At 34.8% G+C, this 20,077-nt stretch overlaps 1 protein-coding gene across 2 annotated transcripts in view; it reads right to left on the bottom strand.

Annotated features, from left to right (window-relative positions):
* LOC133516218 (uncharacterized) overlaps positions 1-20,077 on the bottom strand; it is a 145,494-nt gene that overhangs the window by 20,691 nt on the left and 104,726 nt on the right. For both annotated transcript variants that reach the window (XM_061849030.1, XM_061849029.1), the window contains one exon: positions 10,180-10,291. In XM_061849030.1, coding sequence (XP_061705014.1) covers positions 10,180-10,291 — 112 coding nt within the window. The remainder of the gene's footprint in view (positions 1-10,179; positions 10,292-20,077) is intronic.

The following is a 20,077-nucleotide window of genomic DNA, read 5'->3' as shown; positions in this document are numbered from 1 at the left end:
CAGCCTTTAAGTACCCAATCTACAGCCATCCCATTTTAACGCCTGGCTATTGGGTTCCGAGTTCCGTGATCTCAGTATCCAGTGGTTAGCCACAGGATGACTACTGAGTATTTGATGTATTTCAATGAAATAAAGTCATAATAATGTAGATATTTAAAGGTCCTTGATTTAACGACTTACATTGCATTTGAAAATAAAAAAATCTTGAAACCTATGCTCAGCCTCTATCGGCTGGCCTCTGGGTCCACGATCCCTTTAAAATTACTGCCTCAAACCCAGTAATCGGCCAGGGCTTACTTTAATATGGATTTATATTAATTTTTTTTTACTTTTTCCAGATAAATTAAGTATTAATTACGTGAAGCAGTGCACATGCTTTTAAAAAAATATCACAATTCGGCTGCTAACGTCTGATCAAAATACCATGTGACGCTCCAAAAAAAATGGCGCATATGACATATCCCTTCATGTCAGAAGACAGCACTTCTTAGAAGTAGTGTTGTGGTTTATGCTAAACAATTCTTTTAAAAATTAAGTTACTTTTCAATTCATACTTTATTAATCTATAATAACACCTACTTTTGGCATGAAAATCTGAAAAACTTTGATATTTACAAGCAAAAAAAAGCAAGAAAGGCTGATCACTGATGCATGGCTGAGCACTGATGCCTTTACCTTATACGTTTGACTAGTTTATTACCCTTTAAACTCGAGTACCAATCACTTTTTCTGATTAACGACCCACTACGAAGCATGATTTAGTTAAAGTCTTTGTTTGTTGTTTAGAATTTCTCGTGAGAATATTTTGCTTCTATTCCATTAAACTTAGGGAATTAATTTATTAGATATATACATACTATTTACTAGTATTTTGATTAATATTGGAACATAATAATTGAGGTTTGTAGTTTATGAAAATGATATGGACCGATTATTTGTGCCAATTATTTTTATATGTTAACTAGATCTGCTAATGCGTCTAGTTACAAGGTTCTCAAAGTTTCGGTGTGACTAAATATGCAATTGTATATTCGAGCTACAATGTAACATGATTCTTACATACAATAAAAAACTTTGAACTTTGAACTTTGAACTAATTGAGACTATTGAGAGGCATTAGGATCAACCGAAGCGGGCGAAGAAGGGACGCAAGCCAGACTCACGAGTGAAGGAGAACAATATGATAACATCATTATCATTGTGATATCATTTTTATGTCAAAATGTAAGCTTGAATTGGCTTCTGTCTTTGAATGACAGTTTCGTGTCGGTAATTGGTCCATAAAGTTAAGGGTGGGTATAACATACCTTATGTACACAAGCACAGAGTAGTCAAATAATCAAGAATAAATATCAGCTTCCCTATCCTACCCCGCCGCAAGATTTTTTATTATCGCGTCTCCGAATCATCTTTGGTAAAAATGGTTTCGTATTTTATCCGGCTATTCCCCGGTAGTATTTCAATACATTTTTATTAATATTTTTGCAATTCAGTTTTGTTATTATGAAAACGGACACATTAGGTACTGTGTATTTATAACTTCGTTACAACGTACAATTGGATTTACCTGACCGCTAGCGCTGTCAAAGGCACTTAAGTGCAATGTACGTAAGCATAATCAAATAATTTTAGGCACTTATTTATTGGCACCATAGTTTTTTTACATTTTGAACCCTCACAAAGAACCACATCTAGTAGGATGTGGCTGACCCGTCTATCAGAATGTTGGAGGAAATAAACCCACAAAAGGACACATTGTTGAAGAAAGGTTTTTTTTATTATTTTAAGTGAGAGGTGTTTTGTTTGCTGATTAAACTCGCTCTAGTAAGTTTTGACAGAATGAGAAAAATACCAACTTTAAAATTGACACTTGATATTTACGTTAGCGACTGTGTAAACTTGACGGCATCCGCACTGATAGATTGGTGCGATAGAGAGGGAGTTCAATCGAGTTCACACAGTCGCCAACGTACATTCTTAATGCCAACTCGTGCTAGCTGTGTCTAGGGCCTTCCAGGCATAATTCGCCGTATTACGTCGCTATATTAGCCAAAGTAAGTACTTTTTGACGGTAGTGTGTGTGTGTGATACTAACTTACTTTCTAAAAGACACAGGTATTCTAATTAAATTCGTTTTGAAGAGACCTAATCAATAATTATTGTATCTGATAATGCCTTTCTGAATAAGCACACTAACGCAAATCACTTTTTATCCCTGTAGTTCGTGCTACTGGGATACATATAGATAGTACATAAAAATAATGAGAAAATTAAAACTTCATTCTCTTTCTAATCATCTCATAAAAAAAGAGAAGTTGAAAATATGAAATAGTTACATTTTTGTCAATTGATATTATTAATTGCCTAAAGGGACCCACCGATAACCAGTTCGCCGGATGATTATCTTTAACTGTCAGTTAATCGCAAAAGGTCACACACTAATAGTTCAATTTCAGATGTCGGACTGACGACTAACAGGAACCGAGAGTGTGTGGCCGCTTGACGATTCCGGTCGGCATCGACAGATATCGGTCGGACAGTCCGTGGTCTTGGGGCGAAAACTGACGACTTTCAATTGCTAGTGTATAATTACAGAGGTAGCAGCAGATCATTGCCGGCAGGCGAAAATCGTGTGTAGACGTTATTGGGCTAGGACGGCAGACTGCCCGTTAGGACCAGAGACTGCAGGCGGACTGGTAATGGGTGAGACCATTATCAGATGTTCGAAATGAAATTGACATGTCATTATTTTCAATTGTTTGCTTGAATTAATTATAATGCTTGTTTTACAGTAGGCAGTGGAGTTTTTAATTATTTTGTATAAAAAAAAAAGAAATTTACAAAAACGAACTATGCCATTTTGTTTAGTTAAATGTATGCTGTATTCTCTGTATTTCTTTCTATTGATGTATGCAATAATAATGTTAGTAGCAAAAGGTGCAATTTACAAAATATAGGTTCTTAAAATTCAAGGGCCAATGCACAAAATATTTTATCTAAGACAGCAGCAAACACCTAAAATGATAAATAAAATCAAAGTAAATACCTAACCAAGAGTAAATCAATTTGGTTTATAGATCTTTACCTAGAAATTAGCATTTAAACACAACAGTTGTACTATATTGTATGCATATTCATAATAACTCTGCTATTATGATCCTATTGACAACCGCCACGTCGCGCCGCGCTTCAAAATTAAGTTGATTCAGATATTATCACTGTCAATGAAATTTTCTTTTTAATAGTACTCGAGTAGAAAATGAGTATGTGTATTGTGTTATTATAGGGCAGCCAAAATTCGGTACACAATGGGAAAAAGTTTATAACTCGAGATATAAAAGTGAAGAAATGTGAGTTACAGTAGAATCACATAAGGTTCAAATTTCTTTAATTTTATCCCACGAGTTATCAACTTTCCGCCGTGTACGGAATTGTTGTATGACCTCTTTTGTAAACAGGTATCTATACTATATTGAGTAATATCGGTAAGATAAACGACTTAGTAAATGAAAGATTACCCACTGTATGTAGGTATAGCTCGCATTAAATGATTCCTCTAATTAAACCTAGCTACAGGCGGCATTCATTACTTGCTAGCGGGAACTGCCTATTCACCAATTGGTAAATTATCCAATTTAATAGTTCACTTAAACTATCTGTGAATTCAAATTGTCTTGTAGGTAATTTAACATGAACTCGTCGTAGATTATAGCCCAAATGCTCTCCTTTGTAATCCTTTGAGACTGCCGCTTTCAAAATATCTCATATAAATATACCTATAGGAGCAAACTAAGCGTTACTGTATTAAAGCAATTTAGGTAATTGAAAACTATTTACAAAGTCCACATTATAATTTCACCAGTAATTGCGAACCATTCAAATTATTTAAATAGGTATTGTTTTTTTTTTTTTTCGGAAATGTCATGAAAATATTAAAGATTTTAAAAGTAAAGATAGGCCTGTTCATATAATTTCCGCTGAACCTTCTATGTAAAAGCAAAATAGAGCCATCTGTTGTATATTGTGTTAACTACGTATCCGGCACCATAGACATATATTGAAGTAGAATGTAATCCAGCCTACAAAAAACGTACCGAGCAAAATAGCCCAAGGGAGGCTTTCTCCCGTTATTTCTTTAGGGTGACGATGAATTGATAATTAAATTAATGTTGCCATTGTTGCCATATCTAAGCTATTTCGCTCGGCACATTTTTTGAAGGCGAGAGCGCAGTCTATTTTAATATGTGTCCGTGTCCTGGTGCTAAATAGTGCGGACGCGTAGTCACAATAAAATAAATTGATCGCTGAAAATTTGGATAAATCTATTAGATTTTCAATTAGTAATGAAAACTATTTCAAATTTTCATTTTTATGGGTGTTAAGCTTATATTCAATTTGACATCACTATAATGCACATTTTATTACAAGAAAAGAAGTGTCAGTGAAAGTTGATCCAGTAACGTGACTTGATTTTGGCTATTTAGCATTGAAACAATGAATAAGTTGAGTAAAATTTTACCCTGAGCCAATAGTCGACGGCTGCCAAGTCAGTTGCAATGTTGCCAAGATTCAGTTAGAATTAAGCTCACCAAACGCGTTGGAATTATATTACTTACTATGGTCGAGATGGAATTAAGTCAATCGTAAAAATTCATGATTGTACACGTTCGAAGAAAAACCGAGTAACGCCGCAACAATATTTACACGAATACACTCTTTTTTTTAACTCCGTTATTTTTAAGCGTATACATTCCTGAACGTAAATTTATCAAGTTAATTTCTCAAAGCACCAGTATTATTATCATTATTAATTATTTTTTAAGTTTCTACTTCGTAATGGGGTCAATATGATATCATAATGAATGCCGATATCCTCAATTTATGAGAAAACTATACCAAACTTGGCTTAGTAACTTTAATAATAAAGATATCAAGATAAAATTGAGATATAAATGTCGTTTGTATAATGATTTTGGTTGCGAGTGTGATGTTTTCTCAATTGATTCGGTCAAGTTATGTTCTAATGTATGGGGAAGACAAACAAATTATATCCAGCTTGAGATGAATGTAGTATTGGGTATGGTGATTTACGCACACTAGCTTCCCCTCCCTCCCCCTGACGTAACCTCTCCTTATAGCATAAAATATGTCCCGTTTGACAGTAGCCAACAGGCCAATCGTTTACGCTCCGTAGCGTAGCGTAGTCATCTCTTTCTATCACTCTTCCAAGTGCGACAGAGGCAGTTACGTTTCGTTCGCTTCGGAGCGTAAACGATTGGCACGTTGGCTAGGCACCCTGTACTCACGGAACCTTAAGATTTAATACAAGTTAGAAAAAATATAAAAAGGAGTACTTTTTTATTAGGTTAATTCTTAGAAAAATACTTGCGCCTGAAATTTCATAATAAAATGAAATATAATCAACCGTAATAAGACTGCAAACTAGCATACAAATTATAAAATATATCTTAAAAACTAAAACACACACTATGGCTTTGAAGCATTTCGCAACCCCGCTATTTCAGGGAGCAGGGAGTGTTAAATAGTTGGCTATTCGCTGCGTCCTGCAACACCCTCGATGCTGCTGTATGTGTCCCGATTACACTACCTTACGAAGGTCGAGGACATCGTAAAGTATTTACGAGTCAAGTCTGGATTCGCCCTGAGGGTCGCGAAGTTGGAATGTCGACACAATGCGAATTTCGACCTTCACAAAGGAGGAGTTTTGGCCGAAGGGGTCAAGTTGGATCCAAGGGTGAACCCAAGTCCAGTCGGTGCCCTGATTCTGACGCGCTGGCTTCTTTCTCTTCTCCACCTTTTTGAATCAATTTCCGTCGCATCGTGACTCCCATAGAGTCGGCTGTTGAGATTCTGTACCCCTTTCTTCAGCCGTCTTTCTTCTAGACTTGGACGAAGCAGGCGGCTTAGCGGCAGTAGCAGCGTTGTTTTCTTTTGGAAATTCGATAAGTACTTATTTGTAAATGATAATGAAAATATAATTTATAATTACCTAGTCCTTAGGCTGTAAATGTAACCGAATACGCATACACACCGCCCATATTATCCATAAAAAAGCGGCCAAGTGCGAGTCGTAGAGTGCCATTTATGACGTATTGTAAAAAACTACTGTTTTATCATTCTCCTATTTTAGAAGTTACAGCGGAGGGGGAGGGGGGACACATTTTACCACTTTGGAAGTGTCTCTCGCACAAAATATTCAGTTTAGAAAAAAAATGATATTAGAAATCTCAATATAATTTTTGAGGACCTCTTAATTTTTGAAGAAAATGTTGAATTTCACTTCTAAGTATGGGGAACCCCCAAAATTTATTGTTTTTTTTTTCTATTTTTGTGTGAAAATTCACAGAATACATCTACGTAGTACTTACCAAGTTTCAAGAGTATAGTTCTTATAGTTTCCGAAAACAGTGGCTGCGACATACGGTCGGACAGACAGACGGACATGACGAATCCATAAGGGTTCCGTTTTTTGCCATGTGGCTACGGAACCCTAAAAAGGGTTCATTACAAAATCGGTCATACTCATTATCAGCATTTTAAAGTAATTATTTACACTAAAACTGTGAATTAAGAGATAAGGTGTAGGTACTAAATTGAGTTAAATACAAAATGTATATGAAAATATTAATTTCCAACAGTAAATCTCGCATTGCTCATATAGCCTATATGATATAGGTACCTACATATATTATTATAGAACGGAGAATGTGCATTGCAGTCTCTTCTGACTCTTTCTAACTAAATATAAATAAATAACTGTTGATAATAGTAGTTTATGTGACTGCTACATAATAAAAGGCCTTAAAATACACGAGTGTGGGTTTAAGAAACGAACGAAGTGAGTTTCGTAAAAAGATCACACGAGTGTTTTAATGTCTACATAATTATCTAGTTACATACACTATTTTATCTACACACATATTATAAACTTTCTATGGAATATTCACTAACCCAAATTACAGCCTCCGTTAGGACATTGTTGCCAAATCGTTGCTCTCTTGGCGGAACTCGCGGATATGTGGTGGCGTCACCGAAATATATTTATCGCTTATTTTACACGTAATTTTTGGTATAGTTACCTTGTAAACAACAAAACATATTCATTTTATACTTAAACTTATTAAAAGATAAACTGTACGTCAAATAACGGTAAATGAAAACTTTTTCACTTAGATTTTGATTTTTTTTTTAATTTTGAGTCATACTAGAGTCGGGGGCCTATTTCCGTATCATTCGATACAAACTAACTTGCGATATATGTCAAAATTGTATGCAATTGACATTTCATTTCGAACAAAAAGGCATCTCGTCGACTGATATTAGAATAGAGGTCAAATCGAATTGCTTTTTTTTCAGAGATGTTCCAAATTTGAATGCCTAACCAAATCAATTTTGATGTAGTTATGAAGCAATAACTACATTATCACAGATAAGAAATTTGTTGTAACAAAACGGTTTACCGTAATGTTGGCCATTATTTACGGATTTTGAAGGCATCATAGAGGGTTTATGATATGTATGTAGATAAATAAATTTATTAACGTAATTGTTATTTTCATTTAAAGATGTGTCAAGAGCAAATTTGATAAATTAAAATTTGTTCCTAAAATGTTATCTCACCGGTAGATTGTAAAAGCGGTATAACTAAATATTCAGACAGTTTCATAGTTCTAAGAACATGACTAATAGGGAGCAGGTGCCTGGAATCGCTTGCAAAATGGCACGTTATCGATTTAAGGCTTCGCATTTGGCAGCAGAGTTTGAGAATTTTATTAAAATATCCCAGTGAAATTTCATTCGCGTCTGTCGATCGATACTAAGAAAGCTGTCAATATTAGATACAATTATGAGGGGCACTTTGAAGATGTTTTCATATTCACATTGATTGGTTACCTCGGTTTTTGGGAATTTAATTGTCTTAGAAATTATCGATTCTACTCCTTTGAGGTTAGGTTAGGATGACAAATGCAGCAGTGTTATTGTTGCATTGCAACGTTAATGCTACAGCGTTGTCTATGTTCTTGCTTTACTTGCTTAAACATTGCTTAGAGGGGCAAGGCCGTTATACTAGGATCTGAGATAGTATAAGTGTAACTTGAAAAAGAATATAGTTATGTAAGTATGATCACATATCTGCCTTCCGCTCGCAGCTTGGCTGGCTTCCGATGCATCGTCGCAGGGATATACATGTGCTGTCATTACTCTTCAACGTGTTATTTAATCCTACATCCCCTACGTATCTATCCGAAAGATTTAGTTTTCTGGCTACTGTTAGCAGTCACCGTCTGCGATCTAGTACAAATCTGACTAGCCATTCCGCCGAAAAAGTCGCGTGTGTACTCTAGATCTTTCACTGCCTACTCAGTTAAGCTGTGGAACGATCTACCAGTGGATGTAAGGAAATCGCAATCTGTTGCCTCACTCAAGGAGAAGTTGAAAAAGTTGTGATTATTAGACTCCTGATATTAGAACTGAGTACTTTATATTTATATATATAATTTGTTTATGTATGCATATCTTTATTTATAATATGTATTTTATATATAGATGTATATAGGTTTATGTATATGTTATAGTTTGTGTATTCATTCTACGGGTTTTCTACTTTTTATTTTATTTTATTATTATTGATTGCTCTCGTCCTACTTTTATGTGTATCCAAAATTCTCATATTGCTAGTCTTAATATTGATTTGTCTTTCACCTGTTAGTGTTTGATCCTTTGGCATTTTCTCAAAGGTTAGCTGGAAGAGATCCCTTTTAGGGATAAGTTCGCCTTTGTACATAACATTTGTTTTTCTTGTTTAGTTTTGTCTGTTTTATGTTAACCTGTTTATGTGCAACTAAGTGACATACATACATACAATATTATGCCCACTAACCAGTAATTTCATTTCTTTATAAACCATCAAAAATATTTGATACTACAAGTATGCAGTTACTTTAAGAATATTAGGGATATAACGTCAAAATATATCACATTAATTAACTTTTGTTGATTTCACAATAATTATTGTTTCAATATATTTCTGTAAAGTTTTCATGAGCGCATGAATCTATTTTGCTTTATTATTTATTTATATGAAGCAATATTTACCCTATTTAAACATGTAAAGCCCACAGTCGGGTGTGCGATATTCAACTTGTTGTATTTCATAATAATGGTTCAAAATTAAATGAATATTATAACTCATTACTAAAGCAGCTTCTCCAAAACTCGTGAATACTACAAGTAAATGGGTTAAAGTCTAAAATAATAAAGGTTGTATCGGCTACTAGCCGGCGTAATCCGTAGAATACATTGTATGGGTGAACTTACTATGGTATGCGAGTAAAGTTGTACTGAGCGTTTCTACTCCTGGTACCTTAATCAACTTATAATATAACTAAATAAAATTATGTAAATACATACACATACACACACCTATATATATATATATATATGAAGACATAAATATCCGTACTGGTTCTAGACCTAGCTTACACAAAATATTGAAATATTGTTTTTTTAATGTATGCTTACCTCAATATTCAATTTAATCATTAATGAGAGTATAAAAAAGCTTCTTTATTGTATAATTGATTAGCTAATTGTGTCTCAGTAAATGCTTAATGTAATTCATGTTCATTGATGTATACCTACTATTCTGTAACTACCTTTTTAACTATTTACTATGACCACGATTTGACCTTGTGGATTACTGTAATTGGGTTTATATACCTATTTAAAGTTTAAAATTGCACATGTAATTATTATAAGCTGTTGTAATGCTGAATAAATATATGAAAAAAGTCAAAACTATGTTAACGTCTTTCCTGTAGACATACTCAAAAGTTAAGGGCTATAAAGGTTAATTTTCTAAAACCCTTACCCACATGAAATGATACTCCTGTTACTTGGATAAGTATGATAAAATCATTACCTACATACCCATTGCCCAGAAGTTGTCCAGAGAGTAGAAAACTTGTGTGCTCATGAGAACTGTAAAATGACATGCTGCAAATCAGCGGCATTCACTGTTTTGCTGATGATGATGAAAGTATGTACGGGTGATGTCTCTTACCAGCGTCAACAGCCGCGCCAATATTTCTCAGGAAAACATCATTAAGAGCCTGAGAGACTACTTATGTGGCTGATAAAATGTGGTCAAAATCTTACCAGAATACAAAAGCTGGTGCTTCCGTTGTCTGCACGATGGCGCACTGAAGACGTAAAGTCGAGCCTGGCTTGAGATACTTCTCAGTGGGACCCGAAATCTGCGCGCGTGCCTCTGTAATAATTACAATACTTTAGTCAAGATCATAACGCTTTATCATTCAAGAGTTTGGCACTCATGATTAATTAACTCGAAATGAATAATTATATGACGTAATTAAGTCGAAATGAATAATTATATGCCATATATAATGTAATTATTGAAACATACAAATCGCTAATCAATCAATTTTTATTATGATTGAAAGGGCCAGAATGCCATAGTAAAAATCACCCTTGGCTGAAAATCGAATATTCTTATGCACGTTTATTTGTATTTTTATTAGGAATAATTTTATATGAATATTGTGCCCTAAATGCTTACTGTATGCGAAAAAATAAGTAAACACATTTTTTATTTTTTATTTGCCAAACTGTGATGGAATGACCTCTTTTTCGGATATTTTATACATGTATTTTAAGATACATTATATATAAAAAAATGGGAATCCATAACGTTTTTTGAAGCATATTATTTTGGCATTTATATTTTATTTATAACTGCTTCCGAGTTAGCGATACCTACCATATTTTGATATACATAATATACGCAATTTAATTTTCTATTTATTTATTTTTTCAGAAATATTGGTTTCGATCGAAAATGTGAAAATAAGTTATTTGTTTAAGTATACGAGTACTTACTCGTATATTCAAATCGGTTCAATACTTCGACCTGTCATTACGTACGAAACGCAAGTTTTTGAAATTCGACTCGATCACGGCGGGCGGCATATTACTTTTTAGGCACGAATTTAACGGGCAGCCGTGGTAGCTAAGTACTGTGTTCGATTGGAATTTCAAAAACTTTCTGTTTCATAATGATGAGTCCTAACTATTGTACGGATTCAAATATTAAACTTATGTTAGAAACCTTAAACAAATAAATTATGTTTACATTGATGATAAAACAAAAAAAATAGTATAAAATTGCGTATTTTATATCCCATCAAAAAAAAAAAAACATGTAAAATGTTGCCAATATACGACCATAAGCCTCGCACTGTCAAAAACCTATCAGATCTTTTGAAGATCCAAGCTTCTAACCCTTATTTCAGATTAGAAGCTCTACACCTTAGTCAGAATGTGGCTAGGCCGTTTGGCTTTCGCATGTGTACGATTAATATCCTAGATACCAAATTTCAGCTTCCTAGGACTTTAGAAAGTACCTTAAGGGTTTTGATGATCATCAGTGAGTGAGTGAGTGGGTCAGTGACGAAATCGTTTTTTTAGATATGAATAAAATATAAAGTAATTAAACAGATAACAAATAGAAGATATTGCCGCGCCTCGCATATGTACACAATTACACTAACACAACACTTACACAAATACTACTTGAACTTGTACATAAGGTACGTCATAAAGCGTTACACAAACTTTTATGTAAGGTCCTGGCAGAATATCAGGGATGTGGCTTGCCGCATCATCATGCTGAGCCAGCGCCAATTCTCTGCCACGACACATGATTATGTCCTTTTATGTTTTTATTTCTTTGTTCAAATCGTTAGTTTATCTTTTAATTTAAGCTGCATGCCAACGTTTAATAAGTATCTCCTTGTAATTACCATGTACATATGTTGTGGAAATGAATAAAGTGTTTATCTATCTATTTATCAAAGTATGAGAGCCATACAATTGAAATTTTTCATGCTTGATAAATCTACTATTGGCGTTATATCCCGCAAATTTTGTGTATCTGGTAGGTGTAGTAGTGGTAGTGAGTGGAGTCCTATGCTTCCTCACACGGTTTGATTTACACCGGTAAAAAGAGCGAAATAATGGTTTTTAGGACCGGTAACAAATGTCACTCACATGTACCTAATGGGATTACTCTCGAGAGAGAGTCAGTAGGTTTAAATACTTAGGGCATATTGTTACCGAGAACTTAAAGGACGAAAAGGACATGGAGAGAGAACGGAGAGCGTTGTGTGTAAGGGCGAACATGCTGGCCCGAAGGTTTGCTAGATGTTCAAAAGCGGTTAAGATAACTCTGTTTAAGGCATTTTTTTCATCCTTTTACACGGGCAGCCTTTGGGTCAGCTATATCCAAAAATCTTATAATGCTCTGCGAGTGGTGTGTAATAACGCCTTCAGAGTGCTGGTCGGGCCACCTATGTTCTGCAGCGTTTCCACTATGTTTGCGGAGGCACGAACCGAACGCTTTGCAGCAATTACACGGAAGAAAGCGGCCTCATTACTGTGTAGAACCAGGGACAGCACAAACAGCATTCTGAGGATGATTGATGACCATGTCGTTAGTTAATTTAGCTAAGTCCAACATAACTTTTAAATTTTAACATAGTTTTGAGTTTTATTTTATTTTATATGTAATACTAACAAAAATTAGATCATTGTTGTCATAAAATCAAAAATAATAAACGAACTGAATTTAATTGAATAAGCCAAACTCAAGTTATGAGGGTTCAAAAAACCGACGAAGCGCTTCGAGAAAAGGTAGTGTGCCTTTGCGGTTCGCTTTGCTCGTGTTAGCGGGGGTCCTACCGTGCTCCCAGATCAAAATATGGTAGGTGTCGCTAACTAGCAAGCAGTAATAAAAAATATAAAAACCTGAAAAGACAAAATTATATATTTCAAAAACCATTAGGATTCTCATTATTGTTTATATAATATATGTTATATACCATTATTATGTGTATATGTTACTGTAAAAGCCCGAAGTACGGTAAAACCTAGGATATACCGGTAAGACCTAGGTTTTACCGATGCCGATCGGTAAAGGCCCGAAATGTGATATAATTATTGTTCACTTCGGGCTTTTACCAACATGGATTTGGTAAATCCTAGGTCTTACCACGGGGACCGGTAAAGGTTGAATCATGCACTGGTTCTTGACATTATTAGATGAAAATCTTGTATCAGTGTAAGGGGCGTTACATGTAGCGCCATTTAGAGTGATGCTTCGTATTGTTTCGGCTATTTTACTAGTCATATAGATCTAGGTCTTTCGGTTTTGCTGAAGGTGAGAGTGAACTCTACTCACTGCAAATTCGAACGCCGTGAGTAGGTATGTAGAAGTCCTGAGAGCAGAGTAATGTACAGCGTGTCACATACCCTCTGTAAGCAATATGCCCGGTTGGTGGGAGTTTTCGGGCTGTAGCTAGCCGCTGTAATGGGTAACAGAAACGCGTTCCGTATGTGCTTCGTTTTCCAGATGACTAGGGTGCACATTATTGGCATCTTAACTAGGTACCAAGGTTTAGGTATAGTTTGCAGTAAAAACAAATTAGGTATCTATTAATAGTTCTCGCTTGTTGAAGCGATCAAATGACACCCAGACTTTCAATTAAATCAATCAATCTTGAGGATGCTGTTGCGGCTGCCGAAGCACTGCAGTGCGTCCGGCATGTTCGCGGAGGCGCTAGTAGATGACTTTTTTGCCATTAGGCGGAAAGAATAATCGCCTCCATGCTGAGACGGGTGCGCGGCAGCAGCAACAGTCTACTCAAGGTGTTGGCCGAGCGCCTCGACTGCCCCGTTATAAAGTTTTGGGTGGAGGTGGCAATTGGCAGAGCGAATAGAGTATGGCAACCTGCGCATATGTTTTACTAACTAATTTTTTTAAACCATGATTCAGATTCAAAACGATATGATTTAATTATATCGAATTCAATGAAATTGTTAAAATTATGTAAAAAAAAAATATTTCTAATCTTAGGTTCAATAAAAGTAACTTTTGCATGCTTATGTTAGGTAAGTTAGCAATCTTTATACAATTTGTTAAGTTTTTGTTTTATGAAACTTAATGGGCATTTCTATTTAAAGTTGAATATTTTTTTTTTTTTGTGTTAAAATTGGGATTTATTATTATTATTTACACTCAGAATCACGAGCTTTTTCTATTTATACTGAGAAAAAAGTATCTTCGAAATATTTGGACCGTTTGGTTACGGTTTTTAATACAACCTTCTATGACCGTAAAAAACGGACAAAAAAAAATTATTACGGAAATTTAGGGACACTTTTTTCTCGTATTAGGATGGAAATAATATAAAAATTCTAAAATCGAATGCAAGTTAACTTAACAATAACTTTAAATTGTATAACTTTAAATTGTAATGCCCTAATACCCTGTTTCATTTTAAACACATTATAGGATTGTAACAAACTTTACGAAACATAATGAGTTCTCCCAACGAATGCCCTGAAAAGTTCACTGTTTCACGGAGATTTGGTGAATTGACCTAAACTTGATTAACAATGTAAAATGTGTACATGTATTTACGCAGTAAACAATACATAAAAATTTAATCGACTCGAATTGTCGACTGCCAGCGTATTTCGGATCGCGTTGACTCCTTGGCGCTGCGAAGAGAATAGATGTAGCCTCGCTCTGCAGTTTCTATCGCATGTACAACGGAGAGTGCTCCGAGGAATTGTTCGGATTAATTCCTGCCGCTTATTTTCACCATCGCCCTACATGCCACAATATTTCCATCCTCACCACTTAGATGGTTGGCAGTCCTCAACTATATGTTTCTCCAGAAACTCTAACATCCTGCCTCGCACAGCTAAACTGTGGAATGAACTGTCGCCTGCGGTATTTCCGGTCCTATACGACCTTCAAACCTTCAAAAAAAGAGCGTACTCTCATCTTAAACGCCGGCAACGCACTTACAACCCCTCTCTGGTGTTGCAGGTGTCCATGGGCCGCGGTAATCGCTTACCGTTTGCTCGCTTGCCTCTTATATCATAAAAATATAACAACAAAAATGTTTACAACCGTTTAACCCAACCCAAATTGAAATGATAGATCAATAATAGATTCCCGGAATTGATATGTTAATTTAACTACAACTTATATTGTCATAATTAGAATATACAAAACAGTTTAGGTATCAAATTGATATATATGATTATAATGGTATATAATCTGATTATGATGTGCGATGTATCGGCTGAGCGCTGACACCAATATACCTACTATTAGGCGGACAGTTCCTAAAAAATGTGGGTTTTCCATTTTCATTATACGTTCCTTATTACTAACTACAGCACTATTGCTGCGCGACATCACTGCCGCTAATGTGTAAATCGATGTTGCTGTCCTGATTATTGACATTTGCGGCAGAACTGCTCCGCTGCAATACTGCGGCAGAACTGCTCCGCTGCAATACTGCAGCAGAAATGCTGGTACAGTCTACAGTATACCTTAATGTATGGGCAATAAAGTCGTATCTACATATTTTTGGCACTTTTTTCGTACCGATATTTTCAGACGTGACCGTATAGTCTTTTTTAGACCATGTCGGTGGCAAACAAGTATCCGGCCCGCCTTACCAGCAGTCACCGTAGCCTAAAGATTTTCATTGCTTTGCTGTGTAGCTCCTAGAGGCTGAATCCCAATTCCGGACGTTACCGTAAAGGATTCAAAGTCGACATAATTTTTGACACGATACTTAGTAAATAAGCTCAGATATAGTTTTTAGTACCTGAATAAAAAAAATAACTTTGCTCGCTTTTTTGGAAAAATGATCAGTTTGTAAAGAAAAATCTATGGAAGTGTAACATTGTTTCTTGCCTACTGCATCCATTGTAATCATACACATATGTTAAATTGCATGAAGAATTTGATCATTATTTTAACCACTTTCTTGGCGGGAAAACTTAAATGAAGAAATACAGCTCGTAAGACGTTGAATCAACGATCACCGTTCCCTTCGAAAATCTTAAAGTTATCTATGTAAACTTCTGTACAAAATAGGTGAGCAATGTTACCTACCATTTTTGGTATTTTTTATACAAATCGCATGCAGCATTTTTAAATGGTTGTCACTTTTGAGAAAAAGTTTTTTCTGTAATGTATTGTATTTCGGGATGTAATCAAGCGATTTGCTTAAAATTTTAAAATGATGTTCTTTATTTAGAAATGAATCGATACTCAAAAACACGAATAGCAGTTGTCATATAAAGAAAAAAATAAGACAAATTTTTTTTATGTAGCTGTGAAGTAGTGACACCTCTATTTTTTTTCTATTTGTAGACCATACTAGTACATTAGTCTACTACTTGCCTAAATATCAAAAATTTCCAAGCGGTACTTCCTACCAAAAAAACAGCAATATGTGTGGTCAAGTTCTGCACTGAATCGGTGTTTTTTCAATGTAGTATACAAACTCTTCGATTGTTTGAGTTTTCTTATCAGGTTGTCGTATTTAAGCAACTAAATAGCTTCGGCCATATGTAATGTCGAGTAACTTTTTTTGTACAGTTAACTTTTTTTATTTGGTGAAATTTCGCAAGTGACAAAATATGTAGGAGGAATCTGGTAGATTGAGCCATCATTCAAATTTCAGTCGAATTTAGCATGTAGGTCATTAGTAGTCTTAAATGTCATATAATCTCGTGCCGGAACAAAACAAATCAAAAACTAGAAAATTTACTTATAAGTCATGTCATAAATGACATGACATGTTACTAATGACACTGTAACAAAATAAACAAATCGCTGAAAGATTAATTCGTCTAAACGGCCGCCATTTTTCATGTGTCAGAGCCCGAAACCGACTCGTGATGGATTCTCTATGCCAGTATTTCAGGCTGAGATAGGTTGTTAGTGCACAGAAAGTTTTATACCAAAAATAAAAGTAGTCCACGCTAGAGATAGTAATTGGATTTTTGGCGTGGAGACCTTGCAAAACAAAGATGAAGTCGTAACAATCTTATGTACTGGCTGTGCACTGTTAATAACGGGTGTTATTTTTCACACAGCCCATTAAAATACTACTTTACTTACAATTAGTCAGTTGTCACTTTGCGGAAGTCGATTATACATACATATATAATCGAATCGAATTTAAACTGTCGTGAGACATACTAACATTAAACATTATATTTATATAATTATATTATATTCCCCCAAATATGTAAATGTGCTAGCCAATTAGTGTGAAGCCTTTATAGTTCTTACCCGTCATCGCGTATTTTGCAGGCAATTAATGTTCTTAACCGTATAAAAAGATCTACGCAAATAAATATTATTAAAAAATAAATAATTAAAGATTGTATTTTATGGTTGTCTATAATGCAACCATTGTAAACTTGAGACTCACTAAATATCGAGTCCCTAAGTAACTTAAGATCAGTTCCAATCAAATAACTATTAAAAACAAGGTTAACTTGATAAATTTTCCCATGCTCGGTTTAGTTCATTGTTGTCCGCTTTCTGTTAACTATATAGTTTTTGCGAAAATCGCGAGGACAGAGGATTTTTTTTTATATCAAAACCTGCAACTTCAAACGCATTTTTTATCGAAACTACTGCAAGTAAACTGAACTCAAAATTAGTTCAATTTACTTAATTTTTTGCAAGCTTTCTAGTGCACATGATGCAAGGCTTACAAATGAAAAATAAATTCAGTTTACCCCTCTCTACCCCTCAAATTACCCCCTAAAATAAGTTATAAGCGGTTTTGACACAAAGGTCAATTCGAACGTGCACTGATATCAAACCGATATTAGAATGATACTGGAATCATATCAGTTAAATGTCGCGTGGGTGTTTCGCTCGCGCTAATACTTGTGCGGATAAGTCTGAGTGAAATGAACGCGCGAATGACAGGTAACTGATATAATTCCAATATCATTTTAATATCGGTTTGATGTCATTGCACGTTCGAATTGGCCTGTTAGATAGCGGTAGTCGTTATAACTAGTTACTTCAAATTTTAGGTATCTACGTCAAACGGTCTCTGAGAAGGACGCATTTAAGTAACCGATTTGCTAGACCGAAGTGATGAGTGACCAATGAGTGCAGAAAATAGTGCAATTATGTGACATTTCTCCTGTCTTCTTATCTTCATTAATTTTATGTTATAATGTGATCCAGCATGTTGCTTTTACAATATTTTATCCTCGCCAAGATCTACACACTCGCACTACCTGCCTTTTCTCGAAGCGCTTCGTCGTTTTTTTGATCTCTCATAACTTGGGTTTGGATTATTCAATTCAATTCGTTTATTATTTTTAATTTTAAGACTTAAAAGTTATGTTGGACTTAACTAAATTAATTAAAGCCACATACATAGTCATCAGAATGCTGTTTGTGCTGTCCCTGGTTCTACACAGTAATGAGGCCGCTTTTTTGGGTTTGGTTTATACCTACCAGATAAACAAAATTCGCAGGATATGATTTCAATAGTATTAAACGGCCAAACCACATATTTTGACGAAGGTGTAGAGTTTGTGAAATTAGGGCTTGTAGAGTTAGAAGCTTAGTTCTACAAGAGATCTGATAACTTTTTGACAGTGCGAGCCTTGGTTTCGTCTTGGCAACATTTTGCATGAAAATGTTTTTGGTGGGATTCAATACTGTTTCCAAGTTGTTTTATAAAGGAAATTCTATAAAAAGGAAATAAACTTAGTTCTCATACTACGTGCGAAAATCTAACTTAAAATAAGCGGACACCGGGACAGAGTTATCAAAAATGCAAAACGTGACTTAATTTTAGGCGGGAGGTAGTGGAAACCAGCCGCCTTAAGTTACATCATAAACATTCAAAAATAAAGACCCAACTGTACAAAGTAAATTGTAAATAGAATGTTAATGTTTCACGGTTTTGACATTTCAACCCGTTTTTGATGATAATACGGGACAATACCCACATACATAAACAAAGGTTTAGTATAAAGTACCTGCGTTTCTTTGTGGTTGTAAATTTTTGGGTTCCATTTTAATTTGTTTTAAAGCATATTTGCGAAAGCTTTCTGTCCACCCAGCCATGTGATGTTTTAGAAATGAGCGCTTTTCATGGTTTTTGCTGTTTTGTTTGAGTTTCAATATTTATATTACATTTGTGTTTTTTACTGTATATAATTATGTTCGTATTGTACATAATTACATACAGTAAACAATTAGTTTGTAGATTGCATATTTTACTAGTCATTTTATACAAATATATGATGAATACTGCAATAAAATACTGTGAGTTACAATAGGAGACTCAGCATATGACTGTAAACTTAAGAAAAAATTAAGTCGACTATATATAAAAAGGGTTCTCTATGAAAAAACCATTAAGTACATAAGATAAATTTTTCTTATCGCTTGCACAAATAACTACTTAGACTACATAAAAAAGTGAGCTCGAAATCACTTACAAAAAATAAAAAAAAAGGTCTACCGTAAAAACTTGAAGGGGATATATTATTCGCCGGTACTGTACGGTAGTCAAAGCATACGTTTTTAATATCAAAACTTCCGCGAGACACCGACATATTAAATATGTTAAAACAGGTCAATCACGTATTAAAAGCCAGAAACGTTCGACATGTTTGACTCCGTACCGAGGAGTGTCGTCAATACGTGATTGACCCGTTTTAACATATTTAATAAAGCATACATCAGTAAAAATGATTTTCGATGTTTTAATTCTGATTCCTCTATTACGATATGAAAAAAAAAATGTCGTAAAAATATTCCTATATGGCATTCTTATGTTATTAATCTTTCTAAGAAAAATAAAAAAATTATAAGTTTGGATATTGTGATATTTACTACTCAATCAAGCAAACATTTTTGAACAGATTTGAAAGAGAAAATTGATATCTGGCATGGTAACCTAGACGAACTAATGTATAATGCAGTAAAAAATATTGCACTTCGAGATCAAAGGCTAAATGATAAAACAATACTACGAAAAAGTTATTTGTTTTACAAGGGGGCAAAGTTGTTGTTTTTTATCCGCTCGTGCTCCGCTAATATTGATACCCGAAAGCAAGCGATAGATTCCAAAATTGAACGACGAGCGTAGCGAGGGGTTCGAGAATTAGAATCTTGAAA

The sequence above is a fragment of the Cydia pomonella genome, chromosome 3 (assembly GCF_033807575.1).
Source record: "Cydia pomonella isolate Wapato2018A chromosome 3, ilCydPomo1, whole genome shotgun sequence".
NCBI lineage: Eukaryota > Metazoa > Arthropoda > Insecta > Lepidoptera > Tortricidae > Cydia > Cydia pomonella.
Note: the sequence above shows the minus strand (reverse complement) of the source record. Positions and strands in the feature narration are given on the sequence as shown.